The 13466-nt window shown below is 34.2% G+C and overlaps 1 protein-coding gene across 1 annotated transcript in view; it reads right to left on the reverse strand.

The window, feature by feature from the left end:
- Nucleotides 1-966: 966 nt before the first annotated feature.
- Nucleotides 967-13466, reverse strand: part of schlank (ceramide synthase schlank) — a 39298-nt gene continuing 26798 nt past the window's right edge. The window contains exons 7-8 of the mRNA XM_083135355.1: nt 11444-11588; nt 967-6454 (exon numbers count right to left, since the gene is read on the reverse strand). Coding sequence (XP_082991481.1) covers nt 6341-6454; nt 11444-11588 — 259 coding nt within the window. The 3' untranslated portion in view covers nt 967-6340. The remainder of the gene's footprint in view (nt 6455-11443; nt 11589-13466) is intronic.

Consider the following 13466-nt stretch of genomic DNA (forward strand, 5'->3'; position numbering starts at 1 on the left):
AAGCATGTTTTCCTTTATGTTGCTTTCTAATGTATCAGAGAATTTTCTTTGCTTAGTTATATTAAACGATTTAAAACCGACAATACTCTATGTGTTTATCCAGACAAGTTGAATCATATATGTATGGACTGCTCACAATAAATTCTACATCTGAAAATTAGCACCTATTTTAGCACCTTTTTTGTACAAAAATTGGCACCTTTTTTGCACCTTTATTGGCAAATTTTTGCACCTAAAATTCCTAGCTCTAGTTATGAGTTAATATGGGATATACCTAGAGGCATGCAAATTTCGTTTTGACGAAAACACGAAATTTGAAATAACATGCTGTAATGTTCATTTTCATGTTTCTTGAAGGTCTGAGGTGCATTTTTCTACCCTGTTTTGTCACGAAATAATGTGAAATGAAATGCAAAATGCGAAATTGACTCAAACACGAAATTTACCCTTTATATACCGACGTGACACTTTCTGAAGTCTTAAGTATCCTGTGAGTTATGCAATTCACTGAAAATTGTTGTAAATATTTGAGAAGCAAAAATGGACTGCTTTACACAGGAATAAACTTAATACTCTGGTAACTACATAAATGTGCTATTAGAAGGAATAAGTTTATTTTGTGTAATAAGTGCAGTTTTTAAATCAAATTTAGGATTATATTCACAATTTTAAAACCAAAATGTCATCTTATATAGCACTTTTGATGTGATTATTCACCTCTATAACACCGAAATTTTATTTTATTCACCGCTATTGAACCCAAAATAGACTATTTTTGTACCGAAATGTTGCTTTTTTATTTACCAAAAATATGTGCCTCTAGATATACCACATAAATTAAGCATGACATGAAATTTACCCCAGCAGACTCTTCACTTGCATTCCTTCTTTTTTTTTTATGACACTGAAGCTAGTTAAGATGAGGAGAATACACAGTCTATCATTATAGAACAAAAATAATCATAGTAGAGTGTGATCATAATGAAATATGTACTCATAAGAAATACACAAAGATTAGAACAATCATTCTTATTGTCCTCTGCCAATAGACATAACAATGGAATGATTAATATTACACAGGCATACAGTATAGTTTACATTCTTTTCCATGCAAATTATTCCTAGTATACATTCAAATTATGATTTTGCAACTGCAAGGAAAATAAATCTAAAGTTGGCAGTTTCAGAAAAATTCAGACCACAATCCTTTGGCCAAAATACACAGCACCAGAAAACATTGTATGATATAATGTTTATGTATAATATAGATACATTTATTTTTTGAGAACACAAAGCATATTTTTATTCTGAAGGTCAACAGGATAACACTTTTTAACATCTTGATACATTTAACACTGGTATTTTATGAGTGCCTCAAACATGAGGTGAACACAAGTTTCTTGCATGCCTGTCATCACACTTACAAAGAAGCAAGTTCAATGTGTAAATACTCAGTACCTGGCCCACTGCTTGTTGTTATTATTTTTAGTATTTACAGACTGGCTTTCCTCCAGTCATGGTCATCTACAGGACTTCTTCCAGAAAGGGGCAAGCTAATTTTTGTCACAGTACAGTACTGTTCCTAAAAAACAAAGCTTTTGTGTAAAATTATAATGTTGCTGGAGTGACATTGTATCAATGTTAATTGTCATTTCCTTATAATAATTAAAGCAAATTATGTATGTCAAATAAATTAGGCTGACATTTTCCTGAGTGGCTTGACCTGACCCTCTTCAAGACACTAATGCCTATAGCACATTTCTTGTGATGTAAATAAATGATGATCTGTATTAAGAACTAAAAAATACATATACATAATCATGTTTATAAGTTTGTGTAACATCAGACTTATGGTAGTGGTAAGTAACGGTTATCTTGAATACAAGCACGGATATTTCAAAAGGTTCTCATTTACATATTTAGTTATGAGTGGTGAACAGCACTTTTTAATTTTGATGAGGGACAAAACAAGATTATATACATGGATGTCTTTTTAAATATTAGGAGACCTTACTTCTTTAGCAACTCTTGTGCAAATTAAAAATTTCCACAAACAATAAGTCATAACTGAAAATCATTGCCTACCTAAGGTTCGTGAATATTAAAGTCATCAAAACTTATCTGATTGTCATATTTACAAAAAACATACGATTTTACAACAAATCTATCTTTACTTTAGCTACTACATTTAACATCATCCTGAATTTTCCATCATCCATTATTTTTTGGAGGAATTTGTTTATTAATATTTCTGTTTGTATGTAATTTCAATTAATGTTAACTTTGAAGTTTAAACTTTCTTCCATTTCTTACTATTGTATTTATAGGAGTGATTTATATACATGTTGAGCAGTTAGAAAAAGAAAATTTAGTACTGTTCATAGGAAAAATCACTATCTTTGCAACATGTAACACCAAAAATATCACATAAAAATTTGTTTTTCACATCATCTATTGATGGTTAACCATGAGAAAACAACAATTACTCTGGAAACAATGGCTAAATGTAGTTGTGTTACAAGTTTCTGCCTCATGTATAGTGATGAAACTGTCATTTGATAAAAGGATATGATGTGCACATCATAAGTCTACTTGAAGAAAATATTGTTCTTATTAAAGTTATAACACAAGACAGACATTTTTATAATGTGCGTTCATCATTCAATGTATATATTATGAAGGAAAAATGCCTTTTACCTACACAGTAATAATAATAAAAAAGAACTCTTGTGTATGTATGAAAACAACCTTACACTCAGCAGTGCAAAACTAGAGTGGAAACTGGATTTTACATTCCCAGAGATTACATTTTTCCACTTTATGTATGAAGCAAAATATTGAAAAATCTTCCTGGATGTTCGCATTTCAAGTTGTCTAGCCACAATCCTGAAGACCATATAACTGAAGCCGCACTGTATGTGAACATGAGCAGATTTATGTATTTATTTTTGGGCCTTCGTTAACAGACACAACTTGTTATGTCTGGAAATTATACCTATTTATAACAAAAGAATAAACAAAATTCTGAGAGCAGACTTATAGTGTGTTTTTCAACAGGTAACCCTTGATCAGCATGATTGCACATCCAAGTATCTTTCCACTACTTATTTTCAATTCCATAATTGACCTCAAAATGCTGTGCTAAGTCAACACTGAAAAATGTACCACTAGGAACCAAACCTAGAATCACTGCTAAAAATCTAGAATTAGTAACAATTAGCTGGGCAACTTCCTAATAGCATTGTGGTCAACAACCCTTTGTAACAAAGCATTCCTGGTTCGATTCCCGGCAATGCACATTCCTCGATGATTCAAATCGCACTTTAAAATGTAGGTCCAGTCCCAATTGGTCTGAGTATAAAGATAAAGAGGACATATAACAAACTAACGAATAGGTTACCTGACACACCGTACATTGCAAAAGATACACGCAAACATTAAACGTGCACCAAGATATGTAACCATAAGCAATAGTGTTCCACACACTCTCCAAATTAACATAATCTCAATGACAAGAACTTCAAGAATAATGTTTGAAGCTGATAAACATTTCTATGTTAATTAACATAATAACACCATTAACAAGCAACATTTAATACACTACAATCAAGTTCATAAGCTTTCCACACAGTAATACAAAACAAAATTATGCTCAATAACCCTAACAAAAATATACATATTTGTACATCCAGCACTTTGGGAACACTAGTATTGTAAATCTTGGAACCTCCAGTGGCCAACGTAGTAAGGCAACCAACTGCTGTATAGGTAACCAAGGTTCGATCACAAAAATGTTCATAAAAAATCGTCATGTGGTAATTCAAACCAAGCAGTAGCAGCCAGCCCGTTTAACATTGCAAGTTTTGAGTAAGGAATTACATGAGATAAGCAGAGCATGGTGCTGATTACACCAGCTTGTTTACGAAGTCTAAGGTTTATGAAGCTTATCTACCACGGCCTCTGTAGTTTCTTACATGCCTTCATTTCACATGCGATAAGCTAATTTTAACGTTTGCCTTGTATAGCTGAAATGTTTTAATTATATACTGACCGTGTGTAGTATATAGTCCAGTATATAGTAAAGTTTGGGCAGTTTGTTCTTGGACAATAAGCATTTATTACGCATTGGTTTTATGTACAGTTGTCCATATTATTTATACAAGATAGTAAGATTAAAATTTGCAAAACCTGGCAGTTATCTGTTAAAGACAAAATTCAAACAGCAGTTGAAAAATTTCAATAAGTTCATAAAACATAAAGAAATACATAAATCACGACTTGAAAAAACTCTTAATATAAAAAATAAATTCCCTTCCTACAGACATACTCTATAGGCATTACTTAATGGGGTGGTTGTGTGTATATATGCTCAAGATAAATTTTCTCTGCTTGTTTGCTAATAGACTTGAAAAAGACTAGTTTTCGCTCATCAAGATAGCAACAAATGAAAATTTTATTTAATAAACTTTAGGTCTTATTATCCTTGATTATGCCAGAAAAGTTTGTTGACCGACCTTGGGAACTAGTCAAATGTAACTCCAACATGTCTCTATATTCATAAATATTTGAGACATTAACATGCAAAATAGTACTTTATATTATTTAATATGCAGAGATCACTCATTATATTTCCCAAGTGTGACAATATTCTTAATGAAAACTATCATCAAATTCCAGAAATGATGCTATAACAAAAGGGAAATCACTGGAAATTATGCACAACTGATTTGTTTAACAAATGTATCTGACTACAAATATACAAAGAATTGTGTTTCATGTTCATACTGGGTTTATGACATTCACGAGCAAGGACACAGAAGTACATAAACTGTAATATAAAGAATATTTTAGTTCTCCATACAGCACAATTCTCAGCCCTAATATTGGATTTAATATGGCCAGCATCTACAGTTACAAAAAATGTTTCTCTGTAAGCACAAAAAGAGGATAAATTCAATGCAAAAATATGCTCTGAATTCTTGAAATTGCAATAAAGCTATGAAGTCTGTAATCTTTATATTTCAAGGCTATTTACAGTAATTTAGTTATTACTGCCACTCATGTTCAATATTTGGAATTTTTACAATAGCTTCTCTGATGGTAGTCTAGTCAATAAGGCTCTTTGGATCCAGATTATAAGATGCACTATATATTTCAGAAAACAAACAGCTCTTCTCTCTCTGCTTAGAACATCCACTAACAATAACTTGGACCTTCAACGGAGATCATTTTTTTTATAAAAAAATAACTTTTAACTTAGTAAAAAGAAATGCTAACATTATTCTGGGAATCTTTTAGCTTTTCTGGTTAAATGGATGACGTGGATGAAATGTAGAAACAACGAGGAAAATTGCCAATACTACACATACAGTACTCTTAACATGTCCCCCTTCGACGAACTACCAAAGAATAGACTAAAGTTGCAGAAAATACAGAAAAACATATATATAAAGCACAAGCACTTAGGAAAAATCTTATTCGTTTTCTGCCTTACATACATGCACTTTAATGTAACACCTTCTGTAGCCATTTGTTCATAGAAAAATCATATATTTATGTAATCTAATCTACACTGCGGATCTAACCAATCACATGTGAAAAAATAGAATGTCACAGAAGTACATATATATACACACTTTGGTCCATCATTACAAGTGAAACAAGAATTTATTACATGGTTTTAGGAAAATTATTCACTGTAGTGTGGTCCTTAATTCTTTCATGTGACATGAAATATGTTACTTTATACCTGAAATTTGGTTTTCAATTATTATTCTACAAAAGAAGAGACTATTGAATATCAGGACCTGACCTCACATTTTAGAACCGACCCTCGTACAAATGCGAATAGAATGTAATAAATACACAGTGTGTTCAAAAGAAACTAAAATGATGAATCCAACTATAAATTTCAAGTCTAAAGTATCACAATTCAAAAGCCACAGAACACAAAGATGCAACTTGAAGCATTTTCTTGTTTTTAATGTTTCCAAGAGATTTAAAAACAATATGCACGCTAAGCCTCATATATATATACATGTATGTATCTATATACACATTGCACTGCATACACGTGTGAAAAGAAAACTCCAAAGTGATAAAAGTCTACATTGCGTTAATCATATGAATGAGTACGACTGATACAAAGTACATGTAAACACTGAAAAAAAATGCACACGTTGGTTACACTTCAGTACAGCACACTTTGCATAAGCTTTCTTGTTTCGCGATCCATTCAATACCAAATAGCTGCTTCATTTAACAAAAGTTTTTCCACGGCTTGTGATGAACAATTTAAAAAACACACACACACAGTTGTCTCCTGTTGATTATCAGAATTTTATTTGTCGTTTTGTTTGACACTTTTGTTGTGACTGTTTGACGATACATGGTTGGAAGATTTCTCTTCTTCAGAAACCTCCTCACTAGAAGAACTACGTATGTCGCCCTCAGTCTACAAGAAAAATAATCACTGCATCAAATTCTTTCCTTTTACTGGGTGTCTACAATTTCGTAAAAACAAAATTCCGTAACATTTTTTCTCCCATAACAAAGTTTCAGAACATTCACTTCACATGCATATGCAGGGGTAGACAAAACAAAAATAATTCAGGCACCAGCCCCTTTTTTCCCAGGAGTGTTTTTTTTTTTTTTTTTTTTTTACCAATATGGGCTAAGAAAGCACTGTTTACAACTAAGATATGCTATGAAATGTGATCTTAAAACATTTATTTCATTAATGAATACACAAGATTTGACCGAAAGTAATGGCCGGTCGACTTTAACAAATCACTGCAGTTTTTAAAATTCAGCTAGCAACAGTGCAAAAATCATCCATGCGAGAGACCTGGATTCGATTCATGGCAGGGGAGGACAGGGTTTTTTTTTTTCCAATTTTTCTAGTGGCTCTGGCACCCACCCAGCATCATATAAAGTGGGTACCTGGAGGAAACTCTGGGAGGTAAAGATGGCCATGCCTGATCACATCACCCTCATCTTCAGCCATGATCAAGAAAGTGTGAGGCCCTAACTAAACACCCCCTATATGCCTTCATGGCATGGTGCAAAGCACAGGGGAACACTTTCCTTGTACAGTGCAAAAATTGATAATGGCATGTTTATTATTCTGATTTAATGATATGCATGATACAGAAAACACACAAACATTAAAAAAAACATAGAACTGAATTTAAAAATTAAAGCGTCCGGTAAAAATTTTCACGCACCATGGCGACCGTATGCCCTGTATTTTTCTACCCCTGTGTATAGGTAATAATTAGGAAAATAAATCTGCACATACTGACTAATGATTAGCAAATATTTCTCTATAAAAAATCATAATTATAGATGTAAATAATACAGAATTGCACCAAAATATAATATCGTCGCACCAATGCCAAAATCATGAAAGTACTAAATTTTTATTTGAGATAAGAGCATTTCAATACTCAAGATCACGGAATAAGCAGGTTTTAAATTTAATTTGTATACATGTTCTTATCGGTTAAATATGTTACTACATATGGCTATTTACTAGATCATATAAGTCAGCAAAGGAATCTATCAACAAAAAGTAGTCAGAAACTGCACAACGTGAAAAAGTGACTTCGAAAAACTCTCACCCCCAAAATATTGCAACAAGAAACTGGTAAATACTAATAACACTTATTGTAGTAGATTTTTACATCATATAGCGTTCAAAACATGGCCCCTTATCCCAGAATGTTATCTAAAATTTCTGCTTGAACTACTGTTATCAAGCAGTACATCAAAATGAAGTATTGCTCGCCCACATGTTCGCAACGTAAATTCTCTATTTGTAGAAAATATTCTGATTGTTATACTTGGGTCATTCCACGTGAAATCACCCAGAGCAGGTTGATTCATTAGTCATGGATTTGTTTGATTATTATTTTACTGATAGATATTTGGCCCAATATAACAAATATGTAATATTCGACTTTTCCAACAAATGTGTTGAAAGTTACAATTATTTGAAAATTCGAAGCTTTACATAAGTTGGCTGGAAGAACGAACGTACCACATGACACAAAATATGTCATATCTCAGAAACTATGTGGAATATTGTGACGATTTAGGTATTGTTGGAAAGGAGAATAGTCCTTATAGAAAATACCAATGTTACCATTCGTACATGCTCAGAAATTAGAAAAAATATTTAAATAAAGTAATATGCTGTGCTGAAAAACACACTCAATTTCAGGTAATTGTTTGATAGCGAGTCCCAGGTTTTACCATAATGAAAACTGTTACACAGCATAATCAATACATGTTCAACATAAGCACCCCGGACAAAAAATTAGTCACACCCTCGACAACTAATCTAATACCACGTAACACCGCCTCTGGCATCGATATCAACCTGGATTCGGTGAGGAACTGACTCCACAAGGTGTTGCAGCTATGCCACATCGAGGTGAATCCACTCCCTCCACAGGAGATCCTGTAATTCCACCAAAGTACGGGGATGCCAATGTCTGCCCTTTACTTGCCGCTCCAAATAGTCCCACACATTTTCGATGGGGTTCAAATCAGGAGACTTTGCAGGCCAGACCAGGTGTGATGGGGTGCTGGAATGTTCCTCAAACAATGCATACACACGTCCAGCCCTGTGTATATTGCTGTTGTCATTTGGAAGAAAGGAGTGTCCACAGCATAGTCAGCATGAGGATGTTGGATAAATGGCAACAACTCGTCACCAAGAACGTCTAGATACACATGCTGGTTCATGTTCACAGACACCTGAATGAGTGGGCCCAAGTCGTGGCATGAAAAACACCCACACGATCACAGACCCACCTCCCATTGAACCACACCCTCCACTCACAGCGGATGAAATGCTTCAGTTGGCCGTCGGTGCACTATACACCTGGCATCATTGAAGAAAAAAAAAAAATCGGAACTCGTCGGACCACACTACACGTTTCCAGTCCCCTACAATCCAGTGTGGGTGTTCTCGAACACATTGAAGATGTACCGCTTTATGCGCCACTGTGAGCAGTGACCTCTTGTGTGGTACTCAACTTCAAATGTTCATTGCATGCAGTTCCCTGCACAGTATTCATTCAGAAATTGGTGGGGATCGACCTGCATTCATGGGCAGCAGCAATTCCAGTCTGGTTTGAAACCGATTTCCACTGACAAGACGTGACACTCATCTCTGGTTTCTCTGGGTTAGGATCAGTTTGCGACCGCAGTTCTGACACCGTGTTTCGTGCCCACGTGTGGTACACCATTCCTTGTAGACTTGTTGGACGTCTGCATTGACGCACCAACAAATTGGGCAACTTCATACAGTGTGTGCCCATGGGCATGCCCAAACACAATGGCCCACATGGCAGACGAGGAACTCCCGTCCAGCAGTAAGGTGAAGAGCATGGGTAATGGTCTACATGTCAGAGTTGGAGATTACCTCCTCCTCCCCCCCAGGACCTCCTTCAACCTCAACCTCACCAATCCAATTCACGTACTTGCCCTAAAACTCTCAAAACTTCGGCGGTGACATGAAAACCCAACTTAGCGTAATTTTTACCGGGATTATCCCATTTTCTAAGGAAATGTATTCACCCCTCTTCCAAATTACCGCCGTCCCTACTGAGCTTATTGCCACTTCCTGTGCAGACAAACCTCTTCCTTAGACATCTTTTCAGTCATAATGAACTTACAATGCCATTTGCATGTTGTGATTAATAAATACAATAATTTTAGTTGCATGAGAGTTCATTAAAAGGAAATATGTATTTATTTGTAACCAACAACACAAATTTACCTTTTTTGCTCAAATTCCCCGTTATCCATGAAATATCAATCTCAATTTTTTTTTTTTAGTTACCTCTCATAGAGTAAATATTTTTCTACTTTCTGAGAATGTAAGAATGGTAACACCAGCATTTTGTATTACAACTGTACTACTCCTTTCCAACAATATCTAAATCGTCACAATATTCCACATAGTTTCCGAGATATGGCATATTTTGTATCATGTGGTGCGTTCGTTCATCCACCAAATTTATGAAAAGCTTCAAATTATCAAAAATTTGTAACTTTCAACATATTTGTTGGAATAGTCTAATATTACATATTTGTTATATTGGGCCAAGTATCAGTAAAGAAAAATTCAAGCAAATCCGTGACTATGAAGCAACTTTTTGTCTTTGAATTGGGTGATTTCACGTGGAATGACCCACTTGTAAGAATTAAAATGACCAAACCATTTGGAATACGGAGAAAGATTTCAAAGCATAAAAATACATGCAGAATCCAAACCAGAGTTACATCACAAAACTCCAGTCTCAAGAAAAAATCCAGATTTTTCAAGAAAATGCAAATTACCTGACTTTCCAGATTGGTAGAGACACTGCTATATTAATATGCATTAATAAAAAAAAAATAAAAAAAGAAGACAAATTTTTACATACTACACCAGTGTTGCCAAATGAAGTGACATTTACCCAAGAGTCTGGAAATTCAGGTAAAATTTTAGGGAAAATATCATAGTAGTAGAGAAATTTGAAGATATCCAAGTCACATATTCGATTCAAGCTCTTATGAAGTGTGAACAAAAATTTACTTCCATTCTTCGTGTAATTTATTCTTCTGAAAATGGACCATAATCATTAAAGCACAGTTAATGCAGAGTGTCCCAAACTAGTGCTTACTCTCTTTGAATGTTAATAAAAGAGAAAAACTGAAGATAAATTGACTGGATTTTCTGTATTTGAAGTTGCAATATCGACATTGATTGTGTGTGTAGGCTATGTTGTTTTTAGTTCCAAAGGTACCCAAAATGGCAGAGGTGAGCAATTTTTCTTTTCAGCAATGTAAGAAGTGTCAAATAACCACCCAGGTCTCTCAATATAACACAGTTAGATTTCTACCATTGATAAACTTAAGAACGATGTGTACCCCACGAAGCCATGGTCACTGGATGACATGAAACATGTTATTGACACTATCTGTGCTTCCCTAACTGTGGAAAGCATTTCTGCTGTTTGTTGATTTGTCAATCTGTTCTATAGCATTGCAGACAAAGTATTGCTGCCAATGAACATCTATAACTTTAAGGTACGTGACATGCAAAAAAAAAGTTCAAACTTGCTGTTATTAACGTTCAAAGAATGTAAACACTATTTTGGGAGACACTGTATGTTGTCCATGAAATCTTCTGTACTTTAATTTTTAACAATATCAAGAATTTGATGACAATCTCATTTTCTATGTCTTCCTTATTTTCAAAAATTCAATCAATCCTAATATTTGCATTGTGTATGGACTGATTGAAATAATAATCGATGAAGTTTGCTAATCATGATTTAAATTTTCATGAGATGAAGGTAAAATTTATAAGAAAAGGGAAATTCTGCACCTAGGAAAGGTTCCTGGATACATACTTTACAACAGTAAAGAACGTCCTTTCACTTACCTTCCCCAAAAAAAATGCTCTGATAGCTATCTTCAAGATGTAGTAAGTCCACACCAGATGCAAACATATGAGGATAATTAGTAGGAGATTAAAGATGTAGTAGGCAGGGAACATCTCCACAATCACAGGTGCTTCAATAGATGTGCTGGGGAAAAATATACAAAACTATATCTTTCCTCAAAAAATAATCAATTTACTTATGTTATTTCTTAATTAATTCACCAGTATCTAACTTTACACTGACGTGCAATACACCTCACTTGCAAACTGCTGTCACTAGAACAAAAGTTATCTCTTTCCTATACATTTTCAAGGCAAAGGGAGAGGGGCAAGCAGGTTGAAAGTTTTGTTTGTAAACACACATCCTGAACATTGGCTGCTGGTGACATCACCACTTAACCCATCCATTTTACTGAACCAACATTTCTGTACATAGCCTCTAAATTAGTGCAAACTTCTGTCACTTTATTATTTGTACTGAATATCAAGGTATAATTAATGAATTTATGAAGCAATGTCTTAAATGCAGTTTTTTCTAATGCAAAAAAACTATTGCTGTCACGTTGCTATGTACAGTGTGATCATCTTGTTAGGAAGCTTTAACATAACTCAATAAACTTTTAATTTTTGCATGGATCCCTCTAAAAATTAACATGGACAAAGTCTATGCCTAAAGCAGAACCATGACATCCCTCAACACAATGAACTGTACAGCTTGACCAAGAGGAGAATATCCTGTTCCTTGATTCTTCTGCTTGAACAAATGTGGAAACACAGGACTCTCAGGCACGAGAGAAGGGGGAGCAAGAGGAGGAAACAAATTACTGTGCACTTTAGTTCACAGGTTCGCTGCGCACACTCTCATGTTGGTGAGGCTGAACTCAAGAGCTTGAGATGTGACTGCCGAGCAGGAATTTTGTGTGCTCCAAACATGGACTCAGTTCAACACGGCGTGTTCATTGTTCGTAAATACTGGTGAATGAGTTCATTTAAATAAACATTGTCAAATGATACTTTGGAACATGTATGGTAGAGGAGGTATACCGTCAAAATCCTGCATTCACAAATCAGTGAAAAAAATTTAGAGAGAATGAGAAATGTTTTGAATCAACATGCAGGAGGCCAGATGATGTCTCATATCATGTGCAGGATTGTAAAGAATTAATTGCTGGCATTGCCAAGAAAATCCTTAAGACTTTCATGCATAAAAAAACTGATACTGCCAGTATAGTGAAACCGATAGAATATCAGTAGAGGCATGAATATTTACTTTTTGTCCGAAACACAAAATGTGAATGAAATAACACTGTAACGTTCATTTTCAGGTTTTGAAAGGTGTGAGGTACATTTTCCTAAACACAAAATTTAGAGTTTATTTAACAACACAACACACTCTGAAGTCTGAATTGTTCTGTGGTTTATACAAATCATGAAAAATTTAATTCTGCTGCAAAAAATTGAGAAGCAAAAATGGACATTTACATAGGGATAAACTTAACACTACCATAACCTTACAAATATGCTACTACAAATTAAATTATTATTTTGTGCAGTAAGTAATAGTTTTCAAATCAAATCTGGAATTTTATTCACAATTTTAACACTGAAATGGTAATTTATATACTGCTTTTGATCCCAAAATGTGCCCATTTTTTGTACTGTAATCTTGATCATATTTTCATATTATTCCATCCCTATCTGGTATGTGTACAAAGAACTGTAGCAATATCTTATTAAAATTCATTAATAAAACAAGAAATATAAAACATTGGCTTGTTCTCTTTTAAACACAATACGTCTACATTGTCAAATCCACACGAAATCAAACACTGTCTAGTCTTTCCATGTAATACATATACATACTGATAGGTACATCATCTTTTAATCAGATTACTACATCAATTTTTCAAAAATATTTCCTTGACTTTCTTGTATTTTTTCTCAATGCAAAAAGAACAGCCATGCCCTATCAGAACTTCATGTGAACTAATAAATAACTAGTGGAGCTGAATCACAAACTCAC

The sequence above is a fragment of the Lepisma saccharinum genome, chromosome 14 (assembly GCF_977018435.1).
Source record: "Lepisma saccharinum chromosome 14, izLepSacc3.1, whole genome shotgun sequence".
NCBI classification, from domain to species: domain Eukaryota; kingdom Metazoa; phylum Arthropoda; class Insecta; order Zygentoma; family Lepismatidae; genus Lepisma; species Lepisma saccharinum.